The sequence below is a fragment of the Myotis yumanensis genome, unplaced genomic scaffold (assembly GCF_028538775.1).
Source record: "Myotis yumanensis isolate MYYU_CA2020_CCGP unplaced genomic scaffold, mMyoYum1.0.hap1 SCAF_7, whole genome shotgun sequence".
In the NCBI taxonomy this organism is placed as follows: domain Eukaryota; kingdom Metazoa; phylum Chordata; class Mammalia; order Chiroptera; family Vespertilionidae; genus Myotis; species Myotis yumanensis.
The window spans coordinates 19,805,569-19,830,735 of record NW_027223758.1 but is presented as its reverse complement, the minus strand read 5'-3'; the positions used below and the strand labels follow the sequence as shown (position 1 = coordinate 19,830,735).

The following is a 25,167-nucleotide window of genomic DNA, read 5'->3' as shown; positions in this document are numbered from 1 at the left end:
ATAGAGGAGTTTGGATTCACCCTGCTGGACATCAGAGGGTCTGGGGAGATCATGCTTCTCGATGGCAAAAGCCTCTGAAATGTCAGGACCCCAAACATAGCAAAGGTCAAAGTTACAAGACCCACAACATAGCAAAGGTCAAAGTCACAGGGCAGAACTCTTGGCCCTGATCTTGTCCCTTGGTTGTTCATATTTAATCAGGAAGTCGTTTCTCCCTGTACATAGAATTCTATCGGATGAGCACTAGTTGTCACATGCTCTCTCTATTTTTGTTGTTTGTGGTTCTGCAATTTTCCAGATTATTCAAAGTATCAGGATGGGCATGAGAAGTGACTGATCTGAAGATGTTTCGGTTCTCCTGTGAATTTAACCTGAACTCATTCCCGATGTGCCATACCTACCCTGGCTAAAAACCATTCAGTAAATCTGCCTGCCTCAGGAAGACTGTTCATTTCATCATTCACATGCCATTCCAAGGTTTCTTCAGGAATCCATCCAAGTTTTCTAGCCCATACCACAGTGCCTTGCAAAGGCACCGCATGAATAAAGCAATACAATTTGATTGTTAAGCTACAATAAATACATAAATAAAAATATTCCAACTCCAGGAATATTCTTCCAAAAGCAGTGGCAACAGGGGAAAAATGATTGATCCCATTTACAAAATTCTGACCAGCAACCTTCCAGGGGCCCGTTCATCTGCCCTCTCCTTCCCCTCTCCATCCCGTCACTCTCCGATGTTCTCTTCAGGTTATAGTTGTGATGGGCTTTCCCTCTCCTGCTCGCTCTTTCCTTAATTTAGGGCAATCCCACTGCCACCTCCATGCTCACTTCTCATGGCTCAGATCTCAGCTCAAATGCCACTTGCTCCCAGAAACCTCGGAGCCTCCCAGATTAATTTCTCCAGCACAGGCTCTGCCAGCACCCTCCACTCTTCCTTCGGAACATTTATCACAGTTTGCAGGTACGAAATTGTGCAATTATTGGTGTGTGTCTGAGTGCAATGAGAGTCCCTGAGGGCAGGCCCTTGGCCATGCTGCTCACCCGTGTGGGGCCATCCTGTGTGAGACATAGATGTTCAGGAGGATGTGCTGAATGCCTAAATGGTGAAGTGTGGGGCAACACAGGGCAAGCCAGTTCTCTCACATCCAGGAGCCCGGAGAACACAGCCAGTTTGCTCTCCATTCTCTGTGCCATGCTCTGTCTCAGCTAGGAACTCCACAGCTCTGGCCATTGGAGTCATAAGAATGGCCAGAGTTTGTTCTGATCCTCTCTTCACCATCCCCAGCGCAGGTGGGGGGTGAGGCGGTGCCCGTGGCATGACAGCAAGGGTCATCATCACTTATGAGCTTTCTGCCTCCTTGCGCTCATTCCTCCCATAGCCCAGCCCCCAGGGGCACAGAGCAAGAAGGGGGCTAGTGCAACAAAGAATGACTTACACTGGGTGCTATGAGGTGGGGAGGCACTGCATTGGTGGGGTACACAGTGGGAGCTGGGCTGCCTGGCACCAGTGTTCTGCTCAGACTTGCACACAGGGGCAACGTGTCCAGCAGAACGGTGAGCCCAGAGGACCGCCAGCTCTTCAGACCAGGAGTCACCCAGGGCAGGGACACTGCCCTCTGGACCCTGAGGAGCACCGCAGCCTTTGGCCACGAGCTCTTCACTAAGAAATCTACACGTGGGAGCTCGAGGCTGCTGCCCTCGGATGAGCAGGCATGGAAAGTCCTTTATACATGCGAAATGACCTTCCCCATCTGCTTACAGAGGATAAATAGCCAGTATTTTAATATTACTTTACAACCAAAGGCTTGTACCCTCTGTGAATCAACCTTTCTTATTATATTCATTGAAACGATGGCTTAAAACACTATACAAAAATGCTATCGAAGGTGGCAAGTCTCCCCCCACTCCCACTTTATATGGCTTCTACCTTGTTTTCAGGAGAAAAGCCAACAGATTTTAGAATCAATCGAAGTGCAGATCTTTAAAAAGCTGGTAATCAGCACAGACTGGTATTACTGTTCACTGTGATCCTTTTCTCTGAAGATTATTCCCTGGCAGCTGTAAAAAGCAGCTGCCATCTTCCTTCCGCGCTCCCTTCCCACCTCCCTCCTTCCTGCAGGGCCAGCGGAAGCAGGAGCCCCAGAAGAGCAGACTGTTCTTGAGTGAGAAGCTCTCAGGCACATCTTCAGGCGCTAGAGGAAAGTAACTGACATTTCTGCAGTTATTAACTGTGCATAAGGATTCGTGACACTTGGAGGAAAATAATTCTGCTCTCAAGTAATGAAGATGTTTAATTATATTTTCACATTGTCCCCCCCTCTATTTTTAAATTCTGGAGAGAGATTTATCTCTTTCTGGTGACCTGCCTTGAGGGTACCCAACAGCATTGTAACATTAAACCTATGACTCTGTGCTTTCTGCTGATGCATTTTCCTCTATGCACTTCCAATCCGGTGCCTAGTGCACTTCCCCATCCTCAAACTTCACAGAGAGATGGCTTATGCATCTTTTGCAAACACATCTACTTGTCTCTCCCTAAATGGGGAAGATCCTGCCTTCTGAATGGAGAAGAAGCAAAACCAAGTTGATGAATCTCAGATTCCCATAGAAGAGTCAGTTTTTGGAGCAGTAACCCTTAGGAAAAAAAGTCTCATTATGACATTTGCAAATAAAAGGGTACTAAATAAGTATATTCAAAACAGGATGCTTTGTCTTCTGTCATTTTGCAAGAGATTCACAGAAGGGAGAACTTTCTAGAAAGGTGTAGGGAAACCTGAGGAGACAATGCCAGAGTTTAGTGTTTGTAATTCCTCAGTAAGAGGAACATGCAAATGCTATTTGCAGGGAACAAAGATAAACTCATGTCCTTGAACCCGTTCAGTTCAGTCAACTGCCTTTCTGTCCTATCCCTCCCATCATTTAAAAATGTAACAAGGTTTACTGTGCTGGCTCAGCAGGAACCAAGAGGTCACTGGTTTGATTCCCGGTCATGGGGTCATGGCACATTGCCCAGGTTATGGGCTCGATCCCCAGTAAGGGGCCTGCAGGAGGCAGCTGATCGATGATGTTTCTATCTCATCAATGTTTCTCTCTATCCCTCTCCCTTCCTCTCTAAAAATCAATAAAAGAAATAAAAAATGTAACGAGGTTCTCTTGGGTCCCCAAATAAAAAAGATTTATGAAGAGAACAGCCTGGCCAACACCAACAGAGCCCGGTTAATGCAAATTTCCAGTTACCATTGATTAATTTGACATATGATGCTTTAGGAATTTATAATAAGAAATGGATGGATTGGTTTCAACTTGGAAATAATTCTGTGTGTGTGGAATTAAAAACCTGAGCATCACAGAGTCATTTTCAACCTAACGTACTATCATCAGGAAAGCACTCTAAGCAGAGGAAGCAAGTCAGTAGCCAGGTCCTCTTCCGCATGTGGACAGAGCCCTGGCTCTCAAAGCAGGAATATACAGGCTTCGCTTGTCAGGAATGAGTCTCCTTAGATAAACGGACGGTCTTTAATTAGTTTTCCAAAAGCATAAATCACCTGTCAGGATAATTTAAATTGAAACAGTTGATTTGGTTATTTAAAGAAGAAGGAGGAGGAGAAAGAGGAGGAGGAGGAGGAGAAGGAGGAGGAGAAGAAGACCAACAACCTGGGAGGACAAGGGTGGCAGGTGGCAGAAATGTTCCACTCTGGACTAGTGACGTCATTGTACACATTTGTGAGACAGCGTACTTGAAACCCCTCGCCAACACGACTGTCTGGAAAGCAGGATGTCACTGAATATTCTCTCTCCTGTTAGGCTGGAGGTGTCATCTCTGAGAAATGAAGCTTGCCTGCGGCAGGCCCAGAACAAGTACTGACAAGACACGTGACGCAACACGGCCTCCATCGCCCAGAGCACGGAGGAAACGGTGGGCGTGCCTGGGACTGTGTGCCAAGGGAGACCTGTCCTCCAGGGGAGAAATCGCCTTTAAAAGTTGAACCCAGGACACCAATGTGCCCCGAGGGGAGACTGGGGACTGCAGTTCTGAAGCTCCACTTCCGAGTTCCCAGATGCTCTAGGCTGTGGGACCAGACGCTGAAGCATATGCTGCCTAGAGCTCTGAGGGCCAAATGGAGCAGAACTAGCTCTTTCTTCATATGAGTACAAACAGAAGTGGCCCGGGGCCTGCGTACCCTGCTCATGAATCTTGAAAGCATCTCTACATTATGGGCCAGAGGATCTTCTAGGTGTCCATGCAGGACTTGGTTATTCCTTAATCACAAGGGGGAATTTTAGTCTAATTTCAGAATCAGAGTGGTCTGTGTGAGAGCCAGGCTGGAGGTTGCTATACCACTTGTGGTGATAAACAAATTTGGTGCACACATTTTAATATGTAAGCAACAACTGGCAGGACGTGCTAAAACCACTGAAAGAATTCGGTTTACGTTCCTTAGGATTGTCCAACTGACTATGGCACCTCAGTCTGAAGTGCTGAACATGGTCGGCTTAACCTTTCTTATTTGAGGCACCTGCAAGTAATAAAATACATGTTTACTAATTTTCTTTTAATTCTTCGAATCCAAATTATCGAAGCTTTGAGTTTGTCATCCTGACTCTGTCATCTGTCTTATCTGTATTCCAGAAGGGATTCCATTGCTGGTTTAGATGAAACTTTTCAGTGGCTTTTTGCGATGCCCTCATGTTTTATTCAGATTAAATAAGCTGCCTTCAAGGCCGGTTAGAGTTTGCATTTCACACCCACACACCTGTAACTGAAGCAAGTTACAGTCCCTGTGACTGAAGCACAGTCCCCACTGATGTGGTTACTGCCTCGGCTGTACCCATGGGATGGGATGGAACCCACGGATCATCTGATACCACAGCTTCGTTTTCAGATGGAGACCGAGGCTTAGAGGCGTGAAATGGCTCACTTATAACTGGCCTAACCCTGAGCCAGCCAGACTTGAACTCTAAACTCAACACTAATTACTTAAGATGGGCATCTTCTGATTCCTAAACATCGCAAAAACATGTCTATTTATTCTTGCCGAGTTATTGTTGTACCCTGTGTAATTTTAATGAAATGCTTGCCATAAGCCTGGCCTCAGAGCAGGTCCAAAAGGGCAGGAGGTCGATTATCTGGCCAGTTGAGAAAACAAAAACCCTCCAGTTTACTCAGCAAATGAGGGACAATCTTTGATTACTTTTGAATAAATGACCTGTGGTTAATTACTATCTCCCAGCTTTTACCCTTTAATCTCTAGGTTTACATTCTCTAGTAGAAATTGCCCCTAAACCTATGCCTGTAATCCCAACTGCAGACAAAAGCTAGTCTTTCCATAGCAATTAAAACATTTTTTCATTTTTTCCATGCTAAGCTACGATATCTAATTAGTGCAATAATAGTTTCCCCCTTGTCAGGATAATCGCATCTTTAAATATATTTTTCAAGTTGGAGAGCTCTGTTTTGCAGGCATATTCTAGAAGACTGAATGTAAACATGTTTTGTTACCCATTCATTTGTGACTTCAATCATTATTATAACTGCATCTTCTGCAACACAGACACTGAATTGTTGTATGTTATGTATTTTCCCAGGCACCTTAGGTAAGTTTTTAAACAGACCTGTAAAAATGATCATGTTGCAAACTTAAAATAAACTGAGCTACATAATACATTCCATAACTTCATTTAATATTGACAGCAGCTCCATTTAAATTTTGAAAAGCAAATACCTTTAATAAATTTATGTGAATGATTATATACTTTGATAAAACTATTGTACAGGAGTGTGTACATATATAAATCTGTAGGTAAAATTATATACAGTTCAATATATTCCACATATATATATTTTTCTACTTACATTTTTCTCTTTAGTAAAGCAAAGCAGTTTTACTGTACATAAATGTGCAATGCTACATTAAGTCCTGAGTAATTTAGGGATCATTAATCAGCTACCGCAAATTCTAGGTTTCCAGCTAAAGATCCAGTAGATTTTATGACAAAAATGTGAACAAAATTATGTTTAAAAATATGCCTTCAGCTATGCATTTTGTGATTAGTGGAGGAAGCTTGAGAATGCACAGTAGCCATTTACATTTGGGAAAAAATTCATGAATATTCAAGATGAAGCAAGTATCCTATTTGTATGGGTTTATAGAAGCTTTAAGTGACGTCACCTACATCCAGTTTGTCAGGCATGGAAGACTCCAGTCGTGATTGGACTGAAAATCCCTTTTGCAGAATTTGAAATTCTGTGTAAACATCAGTGTTTAGGTATTATACAAAAATTCTGACTCAGACCAGATGAAAGTCATTTAAGGGCAGTCTGGTGAGCCACTCACTTTGGGAGGTCCCATGTTGGCTTGTCTCAGAGAACCCAAGGTATTCAAGCCATGTCCATCTCACCGCAGGAGAAGGAAGCACTATGGGGAAAAGGCCACGATTCAACCACAATGGGACAGTAACGGTTACCCGTCAGAGACACCATGCGCAAGCAAAGCACGCCAGCCCTACGCTCAGGCACTGGGTACGACTGGAGAGGAGGCGGGAGGCAGGCCCGACCCTGCCGGGGAGGCTGCCCCGCACCCGAAGGCCCGCTTTGACGAGAAGGCACTGCAGTGGTGGTTCCGCTGTCCTGTCACCCCCAGCTCTACCCGGTCCCATGGCTGCTGTAGTCAAAGACTCCTTTCTTGAAGAATGGCGAGAACTCACAAATGGTGTGCTTCGAAAGCGTCAGCCCCACTTTGTTGATGTGTAGGGGGGACGTGGCTGATTGGAGCATCACGCTGAAAAAGTCCCTGAGGTATTTCTGGGGAAGAGACAAGAGTTAAAAACCTGGTCAGGACGTTGTTGGGAGTAGAAATGTCCAGAGACAACTTCCCATCCAGCTGTCGCCGTCATTAGACACTGCACCTGGGAAATGTCCTTGGCTGCCTCTGCTGTCATCGGGCCACGAGGACACGGAGCCATGACATCCCTTATGCAGGGGGCGGGCCTGGCTCAGAGCGGATTCACAGCAACAGCCTCAGGCCTCACTGCAGACACATCCAGAGGCGCCAGCAACACTGTCACTAGTTAATATCTTTTTCTTTTTTAGAATAATTTCCCCCGACTTACTCATTAAGTAGGCAGATGATTAAAAGGGGGGGAAAGCGAGCCATCTATACAATGCTAACTGTGCTGCTGCCTGGGATTTTAAACGGGACAGTCAGCACGTGCCTTGGATCCTTCTAATAAATAAGGAAAAGAAGTACTCGGGGCTAGACGGTCAATCCCTCCTAATATTTACAGATCATTTTGCAAATCTTGTAATCATCCATGAAAAGAAATTCTGACTATGATTAATTGCTCTGGGCCCTTTTTCTCCGGAGCTGCTGGGGATGGAATCAGGTGTGGGTGCTGGCAGGAGGCATTAAAGGAAAAGAGGACACCAAAAACAGTTACAATATTTCAGGTCAGGCAAATCTTATCCACAACAGAAAACAGAGGCAGATGGTGGGGGTGGGAGGAAAGGGGAAGAGGCTAACCCTTTATTACTGTCTCAGTTTGTTTAAAAAATATAAACAGTCCTGTCACAAACTTAGAGATTAAACATAATAATTACAGACTTTGAGTAACAGAAAGAATGTGTCTAAGCAACATGGCCTAGGCCTACCCCAGTGAATTGCCCCAGAAGAGAAGCAGGGTGTCTGCAGACACTTTTATTGTCACGGGGTGGGGGTGGGGGGGGGGAGGAGTGGGGGAAGGGCAGGGATGAGACTAACATCTTACAACGCACAGAACAGACTCCTTGGGCTCCAAAAGTCAATAGTGCCCCAGTTGAGAAACCTTGTCAGAGTAAGTTGAATTCAGCTACCTCTGTGAACTGCCAACCTAAAATTTATTTCTGAAAGAAGACACTTCGCTTAAGGAAAATTTGTTAGCTACCCTCTTACAAAGAATAACAAGGATGCCCTGGGCCAGTGTGGTTCAGTTGGTTGGACATAGTCCCATGCACCAAACGATTGCCTGTTCGATTCCCAAGCCCGGGTTGTAGGCTTGGTCCCGGTGGGGGCATGTGCAGGAGGCAGCCGATGATGTTGCACTCCCAGCTAGATGTTTCTCTCTCTCCCTTCCCTTCCCTCTCCCCCCTCTCTAAAAATCAATACAAATATTTTTTTAAAAAGAGCCCTTATGCTCAATAACTATCCTTGCTGCACTTATAAAAAAAACAGACAAAAAACAATAATAAGGATGACTAATAATTAACATTTGTATAGTAACTTATAGTTTCTAAAAATCTTCCCACATCTGTTCTTTTAGGCTTTATGCAAGTATAACTGGCTCACAAGACCTGCACGGTTTTCAAACGTGCAAACTGATGAGTCCTGACATATGTACACCCGTGAAACCACCACCAAAGCAAGATAAACATGTGTACTGCCCCCCAAATGTTTTTAAGTCACCTAATCCTATGGTATCATCCTACTGTGCCTGGAATTACCTCTTTTTATTACTGTAATACCAATTGTCAGGTGAGGAAACTGTTGTAAGGAAAGTGAGCAAGGCTAGTAGTCAAGAGAGTAGGAGTGTTTTAACTCAGACTCTGTTTACCGTTCAGCATCCTAACGTACTGGTCTCACTGTAATTTCTCTCCTGAAAGGTTCTTGAAACAGCCATCAGGTTAAGGTAAGAAGGTGCCAAAACCAACTGCTAAAAAATAAAGACCTTACTCCAGTACTTATTTGCATCAGAGGTAAACGGGAACCTGACCTCAGTTTTTCTGGGGGAGGGAAGCTGAGAGTGAATATCCACTTTAGAGGAACCCGAATTCCATCCAACATCCTTTCTAGTCAATAACACTGCCCACACCTGACGAGCCAATGCTTGCAATGAAATGCAGGTGCACAACTGACTGCTTTTGGAAGGGGAGGAGTGAAATGATTGAGGAGGAAGATGAGGAGCAGTTTAAAGCGTGAGGAGACCTGGGATGCTACCCAGGTGTAGCTTCAGTACCGGTAGCTCCTCCGCAGTCCCCAGCTCCTGCGTCAGGCCCCTGCAGGTTACATTAACTGCAGACTAATGCTCTGGCAAAGCCACCTTCAAAATGAATTCTAACAGAATAGAAGGAATTGAAAACTGGGAACAGATGCTGTCTCAACATTTGTCATAATTAGTTCCCAGAGCAGGGGTCCCTTAAAGGGCCAATAAAACCTGGAGGGTATGATGAAGAGAGAAGTGGAAGTTAACAATATAAATAAAAGAAAAAGAGAAAGTATTGGAGACACCTTCCCTACGAAGGGCACCACCACCGGAAGGGAACAGTAAACCAGCTGCAGGTAATGCCTTTTTCTTTAAATGAGCTCATTAGCATGCCTCGATGAAAACTCCAGAAGGAAGGATCTGCCTCCCTTGTAAACATTACAGAGAGTTTTTTCTTTGCTTTGTGTAATTCAGCAGCCTTGGCTTCCTTAATACTGACTGCTTCCTTGCTCAAAGATATGCTCCAAGTAGGATGTATTCTCTGCCTAACCTCAAAGTGCTCTAACGTGTGTTAGGTGAGGCATGCGTGGTTGGCCGTGTCCAGAGCCACATGCTTGAAATGGGCTGGGCAAACTCTTTCTGGGGAATGACAAAGACAAAGCACTAGGTCTAGGGCTGGGGACAGAAGGCAGAACTGAAATTCCAGAAGGGTGTGGAGGTCACAGACAGCATCTCATTTTCCTCTGTAATCCCCCATCATCCCTGGCACACTGGCCTCCTCACCCTCCCTCAAGTGTAACTGCTATCCTGATGTCTGGCACCTTCCATTGGTTTCACCAGTGTTTGAACTTCATATCGATGGACTCACACCATGTACGCTTTGTGCCTGGCTTCCACTGCTTACAATGTTTGTGAGATTCACGCACACTGTTTGGCGTAGCTGTACATTGTTCACTATCCCTGCTATATGGTATTCCAGTGCGAACATCCCACTGACTAACTTTAGCAGGAGGGCATACAACCATAGCTGATTTGGTTCTTTTGTCTGAGCTCTTCTTAAATAACGAAATCTACTTCATATAATGGTGGCTGGTGAGTCAAGTTTATTACTATCCCTCAAAAATCACACCCCAAAAAACCTTAGGGTTTTGGGCTCAATCCAAGATCAGCCAATGTACTAGTACTCTATTTTATCCCAGAGGCCTAATGCACGAAACTCATGCAAGAGTAGGCCTTCCTTCCCCTGGCTGCTGGCACCGGCTTCCCTCTGGGACCTGGGCTTCCCTCGCAGCCCTGGCTTCATCTGGTAAGTCGTCCGGAAGGACGTCCGGTCTAGTCAGCATATTACACTTTTATTATTCGAGATACTCAATATACATGGTAATCTACACGAATAAAAGACAAAGATGCTAATTGACCATACCTTCACTACACCCCAAGCCAGGCCCATCAGCCAATCAGAGACACTATATGCAAAATAACCCAACCAAGATGGCGGCCAGAGGCCACGGAGCTGGAGCAAGCAGGAAGCTTGGTTGCCCGGGCGATGGAGGAAGCCAAGCTTCCTGCCTGTCCTGAGCCGGCTGTGGCCTCCGCTCATGGCAACAAAGTTTCAATTATAGAAGACAAATAAATCCCAGATACCTGCTTCTAGCCAGCCTCCACTGGGAGCCTGGGTGGCTAGGGGCCGTGGCCAGTCTGCAAACAGCCATCAGCCCTCACCCAGGATGGCCACACCCACATGGGGTGAGGGTTCCCGTTGGGGGGCTTAGACAGCCTAAAAATGGCCCTCAGCCCCTCACCCAGACTGGCTAGGCACCTCAGCGGGACCCCCCCTCACCCTGAAGGGGCTGTGGCCAGCCTGCAAATGGCCCTCAGCCCCTCACTCAGGATGGCCAGGCACCCCAGTGGGAACCCCCCACACTGAAGGTGCTGTGGCTAGCCTGCAAACAGCCATCAGCCTCTCACCCAGGCTGGCCAAGCACCCCAGGGGGAACCCCTACCCTGAAGAGGCTGTGGCCAGCTTGCAAACAACCATAAGCCCCTCACACAGGTTGGCCAGGCACCACAGGGGGGACCCCCACTCTGAAGGGGTTGTGGCCAGCCTGCAAACAGTCATCAGCCCCTCACCCAGGCTGGCCAGGCACTCCTATATAATAAAAGAGTAATATGCAAATTGACCCTAACAGCAGAACGACTGGGAATGACTGGTCACTATGACACACACTGACCACCAGGGGGCAGATGCTTAATGCAGGAGCTGCCCCCTGGTGGTCAGTGTGCTCCCACAGGGGGAGCTCTGCTCAGCCACAAGCCAGGCTGATGGCTGCCAGTACAGCGGTGGTGGCGGGAGCCTCTCCCGCCTCCTCAGCAGCACTAAGGATGTCCGACTGCAGCTTAGGCCTGCTCCCCGCTGGCAAGTGGACACCCCCCGAGGGCTCCCGGGCTGCCAGAGGGATGTCTGACTGCCAGCTTAGGCCCAATCCCCCCAGGGAGCAGGCCTAAGCCAGCAGGTGGTCATCCCCTGAGGGGTCCCAGACTGCGAGAGGGCACAGGCCAGGCTGAGGGACCCCCCCTCCCCAAAGTGCACAAATTTCTGTGCACCGGGCCTCTAGTTATATATAAACCGCTTACTTATATAGACACATATTTACTTAATTTTTGCTGCCTGTTCTCACAAAGTTTTCCACGGCATATATAGCTGAAGGGAGAAGATTAAAGTTCTTGCCCAAGCCCTCCCTTTACTGTGCACAAAGCACATCCCACTCAGCCTGGTATGTGAAACATAAGTCCAGGTGCCACACGGTATCCCCAGGGCAGCACACTGTATAAAGGATCATTACAAAACTCGAAGAACATTAGGAATTTAAGTGACTTATCAGGGTTGGTTATAAGGGCAAAGTAAGAAAAGAGTTTGTAAAATCCAATATCCAATTTCTGTTTCTTTCACATGGCATTTTTCTCCCTTAAAAAAAAAAAGAACAACTGTTGCAGCCAAAGGTAAACTGAGTGGGGGCGGGGAGGGGGGGGTGAAAGGATTAAGGAAAGACAGATAAGAGAATGAAAGCTGGGTCTCGATGGGACGCTGCTCCCTGATGAGGAGACAGCGCCAGCGCCCACAAGCCGTGTCTTTATTTTATAGCAGATGCCACGAGGCAAAGTAGGGGCGTGATCAAGTTGTTTACAGCATTCTCGTGAGTTTCATCCTCACTTAACTGCATGCACCCGAACTCTATCACAAGGCACGTGGGGCCACGTGTTCAGACCATAGGTTCAAGCTTACAACCACAGCTGTTGGCTATGATTGTGCTGGGAGGGCCCTGCCCTCCAGCTGGGACTTGCACGTGGCAATGAGAGGACCCTGTCCTTTCATTAGTCTGAGGCTTGAACCTGGCCAAAACACTGTAGCCGCGCCCACAAACAACAGCAGGCACATTTAAGTATCTGTAGCCATTAGGGACCATAGAAGGCCTGCAAAGCCCGCCCAGCCTGGTGATGGGTGTCACACCTGACTCTATTAAACACCTGGATCTGGGCCACCATGAACAGAGGTCGCACCTGCTGGGGCTGTGCGACATATCAGCCCTGCCTCAGACACTTGAAGGATGAGAGTCAGAGGAAAACAAATCCTCTTTCAACAGCATTGCAAATCGGGAAACAGAGCAGCAGAGCAAGGAGTCTGGGAGAGGGTCTGTGGGAGTGGGAATGATGGAGGGAAAGGAGGGGCCAAGAGGATCAGGGGCCACAGGAGATGGGTGGCTGGCAGTGGAGGGCAAGAGAGGAAGGGCTGGGGTAGAGGGGATAGGAAGGATAGGAGACACAGGGGAGGGAAGGAACTAGCAAAATGAATGTCCGTGAGTTGTTTATTTATCAAATTGGTAAAAAGATTTAAGAATAAGAAATATATTAGACATTTATGTAGGTTATTTAATTTTGCCACGTGGACCAACAGTGAAGTATATGGTTTTTTCTTATCAATACTTGCAAGAAGTCAAATTTAGATGGCTAATCTTTAAGGGCGTATTTCCGTATTGATGCTATGTACCCTGTGGTCATAAAGTCCTTTCTTCTACAGGCTGTGAGCTTATTGTAGTTCAATATATGCAGGTTCCACTGAGCAGGGCGTAGAAGTAACAGGGAGAGATGGGTCCATGGGTCTTTCCCAAAGCATTAAACTGACATGTGTCTTTAAAATCCCTTCAACACAGAAAAAATCTTGTAGGGACTATGAGTTGTTAAAGAGGAGGCCTAGAGAGACCAATGGGAGGATGAGGGCCATACAGATTGTCAGACACTCCCTAACAGGCTCATGATCCCTGCTTTCCAAAGTGGCACGTTTTCCCCCTTTAACTCTTACCTGCCAAGACTCCTCTGAGTATTCCCTTAGCACCGTCTTCTGCATGCACACCCCAGGGTGACCAGTCATCTCATTACTCTTATGAAAAGGCCATTTATCAAGGGCTTGCAAAGTTCTGGACAGAGTGAAAACTTGTAATGGCATATCTCATTCAATTACCACAACAACTTAGGAGGGACCACGCTTATCTTCATCTTCTAGAAAAGAAACTGAGGTCTAGGAGGTTAAGTAATCTCTAGTGGGGGGTGTACAGGAGACAGCTGATCAATGATGCTCCTCTCTCATCAATGTTTCAATCTCTCTATCCCTTTCCCTTCCTCTCTTTCTAAAAGTCAATAAAAACATATTTTAAAAAATAAACATTATTAATCTTTTGAACCAAAACAGAGGCTAATATGATCTATTAGCTGTGTTACTGAATTCTAAAAGTTGAGACACACTCCTCACAGTGTAATTCAGCCAGAATTTAGTTGATTATTTTAGAGTTTTAGCCTAGTACCTCAATCAATACACTGTATTAGGGAAAAAAAATGGAATATAATGTGCTGGTACATGCTATTTCATTTTAGGCACCCTTGATGAAGGTCATTATGTTAACATGTTTCATCATGTGTGACCTACAACACAATTTCTGTTTCAGCTCTGGCTGACAGGACAAGTACTTAAGTTACTGGAACAGCCTTGGTAAAAGCTGGCCTTTACAGCACCTCTGCTGGGTGCTTTTCACCTCGGGGACTTCTAGATGAAATTCTAGTCTGATCATAGGGACTGGTCACATGCTCTATAGTCCATCCCGGCAAACACCCTGTGAGATCCACGGGGCATTAAATGGCGTGGCCCTTCCCATCTTGCGGTCATTTCCTTTCAGGTCTAGGGTCTGGAAAGGAGGGAGGAAGAATAGTGTCTAAAACCAGCAGACAGTGGGAACAAGGAGCAAGGACAGTATGTGGAGGGCTCTGTGTGGGGAACAGCTGGACTTGAAGGAGAGCATGGGGGGCTTTAATCCGGATTTGGGTTTGCAAACACTTTGCACAAAGCATTTCCTAGTTCATGAGCTTATATGAGCTCTGACATGCTGAGGAGGAGGACAGGTATGGGTATCCTTTGTTTGCAGATGAAGAAACTGAGATCCCAAGAGGCAGCAACTTAGCCAAGGTCAGACCATAAGAGACTGACAAAATGACTGGCTCCTCAATCAGGAGAAGGGCCTAAGATAATTCTCATAGTGCAATCCTTTCAGCATGAATTGTAATGTGTAAATGTAAAGGCAGCCCTTGTTCCTGAACTTGTCCATACCATGCTCATGTAGGCTCTCAGAATTTACCCTGAATTCAGTCAACCACTGTGTGTGGGTCTAGAACAGCCGTGGGCAAACTACGGCCCGCGGGCCAAATCTGGCCCGTTTGAAATGAATAAAACTAAAAAAAAAAAAAAAAAAAAAAAAAAAAAAAAGACCATACCCTTTTATATAATGATGTTTACTTTGAATTTATATTAGTTCACACAAACACTCCATCCATGCTTTTGTTCCGGCCCTCCGGTCCAGTTTAAGAACCCATTGTGGCCCTCGAGTCAAAAAGTTTGCCCACCCCTGGTCTAGAAGATGTGGCTATGCGAATAGAGCCTCAGAAACGTTTGAAAGACCTTACCTTTTTATCTTTTGGCCCCCTTCCTTCCATTTTAATTAGCAGGGGGATAAAATCATGGCCGTCTTATGTTAAAAGTTTCAATTTTAATAGGGCTCATGACTACAACTGCAGCCTACTGCTTATTTCATGTGCAATATATCACACTAGTTGTGTCATTCTAATGATTTTCCCAGCCATCTCATTGTTGTGGAGCCCTCATTATTTTTCAAAATTTTAACATAAATCCTCAATGTAATTTAAAATTATTGAAATTAAAATTGTAATGGTCTTTAAAAATATAATAGGGCTTTATCCACCTTTCCATTGTGACATATTAACAGGGAAGACAGTTCAATGGCATTCTTCATTTCCAGAAGTCATTAGCCACAAGTGGCAGCTTAAAGACAACTATCAGTCTCATAGGACTTAGAGGTTTCATTTACCTTGAAGCCCTAGAAAAATTCATCATCGGCTGATGGGCTCTGAAGACAGATCAGGTCTGGGTAAGGACACACTAGGATATTTCTAGACTTGAGAGAGGTCTGGTCACTACTAGCCAGATGTCACGAGTCAACCCAGTGGAATCAATATTATTCACCTGGTCTAGTCTTCCTCATGATAAACTCTCATAAATTCTAGTCTGAACACCTCTCTCTCTGGCTATCCTAAAACTTGTCTCCACTGGATCAGACATACTGGATTGCTTTCCCAACATGCCCAAAACATCCTACACACTCTGATGAAATTAGGACAGTTTGCGGTATTGGGATGATGCTCTAATCCAGTGGTTCTCAACTTTGGCTGCACATTAGAATCACCTGGGAATCTTTTTAAAATCCTGATTTCTGGGCCTCATCCTCTGGAAATTCTGTTTCTTTGTTATGGGGTGGGGCCACAACATTAGTAACAAAGAAACAGAATTTCCGGAGGATGAGGCCCAGAAATCAGGATTTTAAAAAGATTCCCAGGTGATTCTAATGTGCAGCCAAGGTTGAGAACCATTGCTTTAATCAATACCTGGCCAGGATAAATAAGGACAGTTTGATTCAAGCAGTTCTTTTATCCAGAACATAGTTACTGCACACCTGCTCTACAGGAAGCAGTGTGCCAGGCACTGGGTGTCAGCTGTTGAATAAAACAGACAGTGCCTGCCCTGACCAGGAGCCTGGGCTGGCCCACTGTTCAGGATCGTTCTTATTGGTGCTTTGCTTCCAGCATCTAAATCCTACTTATTTTTTAAGGACTGGATAAAGGTTTGGTCTTTGTTGACTCCTCTTTCTTCAGGCTTTATTCCTTCACCCAGCAACTATTTATTGAGAGCTACATGCTCGTGCTGCTAGGAATTAAGTGGTGAATAAGACCAGTTCTTGTCCTAAGAAACCTGCAAGCCTTTCAGAGTGGACAGGTGAAGCAGCAATTAAAATCCTATATAATAAAAGGCTAATATGCAAATTGACCGAACCGTGGAACTACCAGTCACTATGATGCATACTGACCACCAGGGGGCAGCCACTCAATGCAGGAGCTTTTCCCTGGTGGTCAGTGTGCTCCCACAGGGGGAGCACCACTCAGCCACAAGTCGAGCTGATGGCTGGCACCGGTGGTGGCAGGAGCCTCTCCCTGCTCCGAGGCAGCGCTAAAAATGTCCGACTGCCGACTATCTCTCTACCCCCCCCCCCCCGCCCCCCCCATGGCTCCCAGACTGCAAAAGGGTGCAGGCCGGGCTGGGGGAACCCTCCTCCCCCAAAGTGCACAAATGTCGTGCACTGGGCCTCTAGTATGGCTTTAAGAAAACAGAATGAAGTGCTTTGGAGCACACAGAAAGAAGACATACAGCCCAGTCCTGGCAATTGGTGACATTTATGCTAAGACCTGAGGGGTGAGTAAAAAGTAAGAGGTGAAGGTATTAGAGAAAGATACTAGAAGAGATCTGTTCAAGGCAGTAGCGACAGCATGTACAAAGCCTCACGGTGGGGAAGCAGAGTTTCGGGCTGGCCTGGGTACCATGTGTGGCCCATTCAGAGTAGGGTGTGCACTCCTGGAATGCACTGCTCACTGAGTCAGCAGCTCTGTACCATTTCTCACAACTGGGGTTCTGTCCCGTGCCCTGGGGAACCTCTCTTCTCTTGGACCATTTGAGTACTACCAAGCCTTCAGGTTGGAGCCCATTACATGTTTTAACCAAGGGAATACACTGGAGATAGTGCTGAGAGTGAAGAAATGGCCTTGCAGATTCTGGCGCCCCAGCTGGGCCCAGTCCTCAGTGAAGGCAGGATCAGAATGCAGCCATACAAATGGCCTGACCTGACACCACCTGGAAAAATGAACCACCCAGCTGAGCCCTGCCCAAATTCCAGAACCAGTGAATCCATACCAATCAAATGGTTGTTGCTTTAAAGGCACAAGTTTTGAAGTAGTTTATCACACAGTAATATACAAAATACATGTGTTTGAGAATAAGGTAAGAGATGAGGGAATAAATGAAATTAGTCAAAGTAGAATGAAACAATCTTTCTTTGGTTTTTATTTATAATTTATGACCAGTCATCAATTACAGTCCTATTCTACTTCATGCCAACCTCTTCCAACCTTTTTCGTATTTCTAATGAATAATTCTGTCTTAGCAGGTACTTTTCTATCTATCCTAGGTTTTAAAGTAAATACTTGAAGTAGTCATCATGCAAAATACAGCATTTAAGTCTTGATGTTATAGAAAATTTTGCGAGCTCCCAGTTAAAACTCATCAGGGTGAAATGTTAGTCTGTGATTACAGAATCAAAACTATTCATTACAGTGACTCAGAGAATCTTCTTTATGAGTTTAATGACATAAGCATATTGTGTTGAATAATTATGGTCCTGCATCAGTTGGACTCATAAATGTAATATACTCAGTCTGGTTCAAATATTCTAATAAAATCCAGCAAGCTTTAAAATTTTATAAGGGATGTGCACTTAAAGCCCATGTGCTATTCAATTATCACAGGCTGATGTCCCAGCTCGGGGTATTAAGTAGCTTCAATGATTATGATGACTCAGCCTGGCCATCCAGCAGGCTTAGGGTGAACCTCCACAAACAAGCCACTTGAGAAACACCTGAATCTGCTTAGACAGTGAGGTGGACTTAGCTTTTCTCCCCAGCACAAGTCAATAGCAGTCCCATCTTTTCAGCTCATGGAGGGGGAGAGAGGAACTGAGTTTATGCTGCACCTGTGAGCCAGAATTGACAGCACACATCAGCTCTAACAGAGTCAACAAATAGCTTCCAGACAGTCTGACAGGCCCTGCTCTAAACTTCATTTGAAGCAAAATATGGGAGGACACTGTGGGAGAAGCCCAGTTCCTGGGGCTCACCCCAGTTCTTTGACTTCTGTTTATTGGCTCTAGGTAGAGATGGGTAACAGTAAACACAGATGCATAGCAACAGCATGCATCTGAACCACAAGGTTGGTGTAGTCTCTGCACTGTATGCCATCTCCGAGGGCACTTAGTCATTCTGCAGCCACTACGCTGGGCACAGGGGCATGACAGCACAGGGGTCTGGGGTAAGTCCCTGAACGCCTCTGCCTTGCAGTTTCCTCATCTGATTTTATTATCATTTTAGGATTAGAAGATTAAATGAGCTCCTCTATAAAGGGCTCAGGGCAGATCCCAACTCCCAATATGTATTCTACATACTTTCTCCTCAGGGAGCTCATCTGCAAATCTGTTCATTTCCCCCCCTCTTTTATTTGTTTAAAAACACATGGGTTTAAAATGTGGAAGTATTTAACTTGAATGCTTTCCCCTTCAAAGGAAAGGAGAAGACAGCAAGAATCCCAGGTCATCTCCTATCAGATATTGGCAGACCCTTTAGTTTAAGAGTTGCTTTAAAGTTAAAAAAATAATATAAAATAAATTAACCTGTTTTTCAAAATGGGGAATCATATTAAAATAAGTTAAAAATCAGGTAATATGTATCAGGTAAATTCATTATCCCACCTCCCCAAAAGCTCATTTTAAGATACAATTTGGCTACTGAGATTCTGAAAAGTACCATCTGGAGAAAAACAAAATTCTTTTCTTTGTTTCTAAGCTCATGATTCCTTCCTGTAGGTATAAACCTTCAACGAGCTCCCTGACATTTTGAAATAGAATGATGGCTCCCAGTGACCAATTTGACTGACAGACTTTGAAATAACAATGGTGCTGGCTGGTACCTCTTGGCTGTAATGTATTTAAACTCAGATTCAAAGAACCAGGTTCTGAAAAACCTGAGAACTGAATCAAGAGGTAGTTGCATATTAATTACTGGCATCCCAAAGTTTCCCTGTTAGCAGAACCCAGAACTGGATAGGGTGCAATGCTGTAGGATCCTGGATGACTGTCTCCCTGGCAGTACCTGTGGTTGAACAGAACAATCCTTTCCTTTACTGTAGGACCTACGGCCATTTGTATTACAATCACATGTGGTTTTTTTGTTTGTTTGTTTTTGGCTGGCCTTGCCCTGGGCCATCAGAATAACACTCTGTCTCTGAGTTCTAGGGCAAGAGGGTAAGCTCTTGAGACTCCGGGAGAAAAGCTCCAGTGCCCCTTTTTGTTGTCTGGGTCAGGGGCTCCTGATGATCCTTGTGGGACTGTTTGCCTTGCAGATTATCCTCTTGCTTTGGGCGTTACTCCCCACTGTCTACGCACTGTCCTCAATGCCGGGAAGCCATGGTCATGCCCCAGGTGTGATGAGAACTGTGGCCCCAAGTGGTGGGCCTGTGACCCCACCCCACTGAGAGGATTAGCTGGGGATTTGGATCATCTGCACCAATGATCCCCTTCACTGGGGACAATGACTGAGGTGAATGATGTCAGGGAAGGTGGAGCAGGGAGAAAAGCCAGGCCAAAACTTCTCTAATATAACATCTCTCATTCTAAAAAAGGATGGGGTAGGTATAGATTTCATACCAGAAAGGGAAAATAGAAAAATTCCTTTACCAAACAGATATTATCTACAGAAATCTACAGAATTAAGCATCATATATATATATACACACACCAAAACCATGAACTTCCTGAAGCACCGTGGTGTTGTTTGTTCCTTAGGCTCTTACACTGTAGCAAAATTTCACGGGTTTATAGTGTCTCCTTTCTCCTGAACAAGGGAAGTTTACTAAATGACTGGAAAGAAAGAAGTCTATCAAATCTTAATTTATGATTCAGAGCCAAACTTTAGAAACTCTTAAAACTGTCCTGACCCTCTGTTACCATCTGAGAAATTGCTGCAGAACAGTGGTGAAGAATGTAGCTGATTAGGCAGTTGATCAAACATGGACTTTCAAGGACACTCCCGTCTGGCTGTGATAAACATCAAATGAACCTGAAACTGCGTAAGCATCAGTCTTCCAGTCCTCAAAACTTTTAGCATCCATTTGTTTTCAGGTGGAAGTAGTGCAGAAAGGACTAGAAAGAAGTATTGGCAAAATGTGGACAGAAAGAAGATCTGTAAGATCAAAGGGAAATCCTACTAGTTAGGGGATCTTGGAAAACTCTCTGGGACATTTAGCCTAAGAAATAATGGGCTAATTAGGACTAATTTGACATCCACAGTTTCTGCCACAAGGAAACTGCCTTTCAAAATAAGAAATGTCAGTTTATATTGGCTGAGCTATTATTTGGATATGCCCGAGTTTTTCAAACGAGGGACTGCAAATAAACGCAATTTTGTGAAGTGGAAGATAAGCACTATAAATGAAAAAGAAATGGTAAATCAGCAGTGACATAAACCAAAAAGCATAAGTACCCCAGACTGAGGAGTTCAGTAAGAGCGGACAGAGTCCCCTTGCTGTTCATAGCACTCATCCTCAGGGCTCCGAAATAAAAGCCCGATGAGCCACTGCCTTTTCCCAGTTGGCCAAAAACATCCATGCAGACAGGGTGATGGCTTCATTTACTACCATTTTCAACTCTAATTCACAAAGGTTTTCTTGGTTTCAACATCAATTTCCTAACTTTACTCATATAGTAAACAGGTGATCTAAATTAGAAAACAGACTAGAGAAAGCCCTCATTTCTTTTTCGGTTGTCTGAAATGAATATCACATATATAAATGTACTGGCAATGTAATGAATTCCTGGGAATAAAAATAAGTTTATCTAAAAATGAATGGGAGCTTTTCATAGGCAAATAAGAAAGAGAAAACTGTAGAGAATTTGAACAAACTGATGTTTTTATCCACTTCCCCAATATTGTCTCAAAGGGCTGCAACATGTGCTATGGTTCATTACCATTATGAAACATGTGATATATATAGAAGAAAAAGGGACCGTCAATTTTAGTTGAATTCTAAAATGAAGATGTGTTTACAAAGGCAACAGAGGGCAGTATGAAGGTTCATTGTCAAAGGCCACCACGAGCACCTTTTATATAAGAAAAGCACAATTTATTTGGGGAACAAATATAAATTAATGGAGTGAAGGGAACTGATACATTTTCAAGAAAGCCAAATTCAGCCCTGGTTTGGCTCAGTGGTTGAGCATTGACCTATGAACCAGGAGATCACTGTTTGATTCCCAGTCAGGGCACATGCCTGGGTTGTGGGCTCGATCCCCAGTGTGGGGTATGCAGTAGGCAGCCAATCAATGATTCTCATCACTGATGTTTCTATCTCTCCCTCTCTCTTCCTCTCTGAAATCAATAAAAAAATATATTTAAAAAAAGAAAGCCAAATTAAAATTTACATGAGAAAAAATGATTCCCAAATGTTGATATAAGAAGAGAACAGAGAACTCAGTGGAGATAACACAGAGACTGTGGTTCTTAAAATATACACATCACAAGAGTAATTCTGAATATGTCTTTTGGGCTGTTGCAACAAAGAAAGTGTATGAAGAGGAACAGTACCAACATCATGGAAATAAATATAATTGACTAGAGGCCCAGTGCACGACATTAATGCATGAGTAGGCCTGGCTGGCGATCAGGGCGGATCAGGGCCTTTTGGCTGCTGGTAGGGGCCTCCCTTCCCCAGTTGCCGGCTGGGGCCTTCCTTCGTTCTGCACTGCACCCTGGTGGTCAGTACACGTCATAGTGAGTGATAGAACTCCCAGTCTCCCGTCAAACTCCCTAGGGGACACTCTGCATATTATCCTTTAATATATATAGACTAGAGGCCCGGTGCACAAAAATTTGTGCACTCGAGGGGGAAAGGGGGGGTCCCTCAGCCCGGCCTGTGCCCTCTCGCAGTCTGGGACCCCTCGGGAGGTAACGACCTGCTGGCTTAGGCCTGCTCCTGGGTGGCAGAGGGCAGGCCCAATCCCTATGTGCAGCCCCTGGTCGGGCTCAGAGCAGGGCTGGTTGGGGAGTTGGGGCACCGCCCCGTGTCATGCACAGAGCAGGGTGGATTGGGAGGTTGCGATGCCACCCTCAGTCACGCTCAGGGTAGGGCCGATTGGGGGGTTGGGGCACCGCCCCGTTACACTCAAGGCAGGGTCGATGGGGAGGTTGCAGCCCACCCCCTGTCACGCACAGAGCAGGGCCAATCAGGGGGTTGGGCGCTGCCCCCTGTCACGCTGATCTGGTGCCAGGAGGCCTCGCGGCTCCACTGATCCCGGTGCTGGGAGGCATATTACCCTTTTACTATATAGGATAGAGGCCTGGGGGCAGGCTGGTTTGCCCTGAAGGGTGTCCCGGATCAGGGTGGGGGTCCCCACTGGGGTGCCTGGCCAGCCTGGATGAAGGGATGATGGCTGTTTGCAGCTGGTCTCACACCCTTCAGGGTGGGGGTCCCCACTGGGGTGCCTGGCCAGTCTGGGTGAGGGGCTGAGGGCTGCTTTCAGGCTGGTGATTGACTTAAGCTCCCAACCGCTCCTTTTTTTCTTTTCTTTTCTTTTTTTATTCTGGGCCAGCTTTAGCTCTGGCTCTAGCTCTGAGGCTTCTGCTGCTGAAGCAGGTATCTGGTTTGTTTGTGTTCTATAATCGAAACAATGTATAACTCCAGCTCTGAGATCCCGGCGGCTGAAAGCTGGTTTCTGGGGTTTTGTTTAGCTTCTATATTTGTTACAGTGTTTCAAACTGCCAGGTCAGAGGCCGGCAGCGGCAGGCAGGGAACGTTGGAGTCCGCCAGTCACTGGAGCAAGCAAGCCTCCCTGTTCGCTTCAGTGCATGGCTGCCGGCCGCCATCTTGGTTGTCAGTTAATTTGCATATACTCACTGATTAGCCAATGAAAAGGGTAGCGGTCGTACGCTAATTACCATGTTTCTCTTTTATTAGTGTAGATTAGTCCAGGATACATGAAGCTAGGCCTTCAGGTCTAAAACAGCATTAGAAGATGCAAAAGTAACAAGTTCAGTGTTAACACAGGAAAGGGAGAGTGAGGTGGACCACATAGCATGGTGCTTCTCAATCTGTGGATAAGACCAATTAAGGGACGGAAGGAAGCATCGGAGGGGAGGAAGAGAGAGAAATGGAAAATAGAGGAGATAGAAAAATGAGAGAAAGACCAGATCAGAAGATCAACACAACAAATTTCAAGAAAGAAACAACAGGAAAAAAACCCCAAAACATTAAGAGAGGAAATCATGAAAAATCTCCCCAAAATGCAGGACATGAGAAAGATAATGCACATGAAGTTGAATTAATGACTGCTCCCCAAAGTAGAATTGTGCAAGCTCAGAACAATGGGGCAGAGGGAAGGCTTTTGGAAGGGGCGAGAGAAGTATCCTGTCACATACAAAGGATTAAGATCAAAATGGCTTTGAACCACTTAGTGGCACTAGAGTTAAAAGACAATGGAGCAATCCCTTTGAAACTCTGAAAGACAACAATTCCCCACTAACAGATCCTATGCAGCCAGTGTGCCGGTGAAGAAAGACATTTTCAAACAGGTCCTCTTCACCTCTTACACATCCCTTCTCAGAAAGCTACTGGAGATGAGCTCCATCAAAATCAGGAAGTAAATCAAGAAAGAGGAAAACACAGGCACAGGAAGCAGGGGGAACAATTCAAGAGAAAGTAAAGAACGACAGAGAAGGGAGATCACAGTATGTGTGACTCAGTCTGACTAGAAGAGGCAAGAGTTTCCAGGAGTTTGCCAAGGAGGCTGAATTCAGGAATTACCTGATGCTCTGAAAGTTTTTGGAAACTGACCAAGCATTTGAAGTTGAACAGCAATCAGTATGTAATAAACTAAGCAAACAAGCCAGCAGACCCAACACTGCATGCCTGAGGAGGGTGGTAGGGCTGGGGTGCATCTGAGGGAAGCACCCTTCACAGTGAGGTGTTGACAGATAGCACCTGACATTGGAACAAAAATTTAAAAAGTAGCAATGCACGAATACAATTTCAGTTTGAAGAAAAATACCAAAATGTATTGCAGGAGTAGCTGGTGGGGAAAGGGAAATGGGAGGGTAAACAAAGGCAGAGACTGCTTTTCAGAAAGGCCAGACAGAACTATTTGAGCGTACCTGTAACTGACATTTAAAAGAATGTTTTAAAAAATACACACATACATAAAACGTAAGGCTTGTGTGTACACCTGCACACACATATACCTCTCTCTTCCTCCTGGCTCCTTCCCCCAGATGGTCAGAGTAGTTACCTCTGGGCAAGTGACTCTGCCTGAGACCCCCTGAAAGTAGAGACTGAGGTGGCTGATATAGGGGTGGTCCTGGACATGGAAGCAAAGAGGTGGGAAAGTGAGAGAAGAAAAAGCACCAATAAATGGGCGCTGTGCAGTGCATTACCGCTGTGGGAGACTGCACTCAGTCCTGCTGGGGACCCTGGGAAAAACATGTGGAACGTGCTTCCAGATCGTCCCAGTAAAGGATGGGAGCCAGGCACATTTATCCATACCCCTCTGCCCTGAGAGTTACCTCCAGGACCTCACCTCCCTCCAGCCTCTGGCCTGGCACAGTCAGGGCTACAGGGAGCGGCCTGGGCTTCGGAGAAGGCTGAGGGAGGAAAGCTGAGACACCTCGTGGGTCACTCACACACACTGCAATTGTCCATCAGGGCCAAGGCCACTATCACTGTAGGTAAAGGGGACTTGGAATAGCATGCACTGGGCAGGACTGGGTTGGTGGAGATGAAGGGGAATCCTGGCTTTAGTCATAAGCTCTTCGCTTAGTGAAGTGTCTGCTAAACACCCTGGAGCCAGTAGAGCTGGGAGTCAAGTCTTTACTCTGGGCTCTAGCTGCTTTGTTTCCTCCTGAGTGTTCTTGCTATGTCTTTAGCATCCAATTTTCTGATGAGGGCTT

The 25,167-nt window shown here is 45.6% G+C and overlaps 1 protein-coding gene across 2 annotated transcripts in view; it reads right to left on the bottom strand.

Annotated features, from left to right (window-relative positions):
* Positions 1-5,677: 5,677 nt before the first annotated feature.
* KIF16B (kinesin family member 16B) overlaps positions 5,678-25,167 on the bottom strand; it is a 285,893-nt gene continuing 266,403 nt past the window's right edge. For both annotated transcript variants that reach the window (XM_070419883.1, XM_070419884.1), the window contains one exon: positions 5,678-6,805. In XM_070419883.1, the coding sequence (XP_070275984.1) occupies positions 6,647-6,805 (159 nt within the window). In that variant the 3' untranslated portion in view covers positions 5,678-6,646. The remainder of the gene's footprint in view (positions 6,806-25,167) is intronic.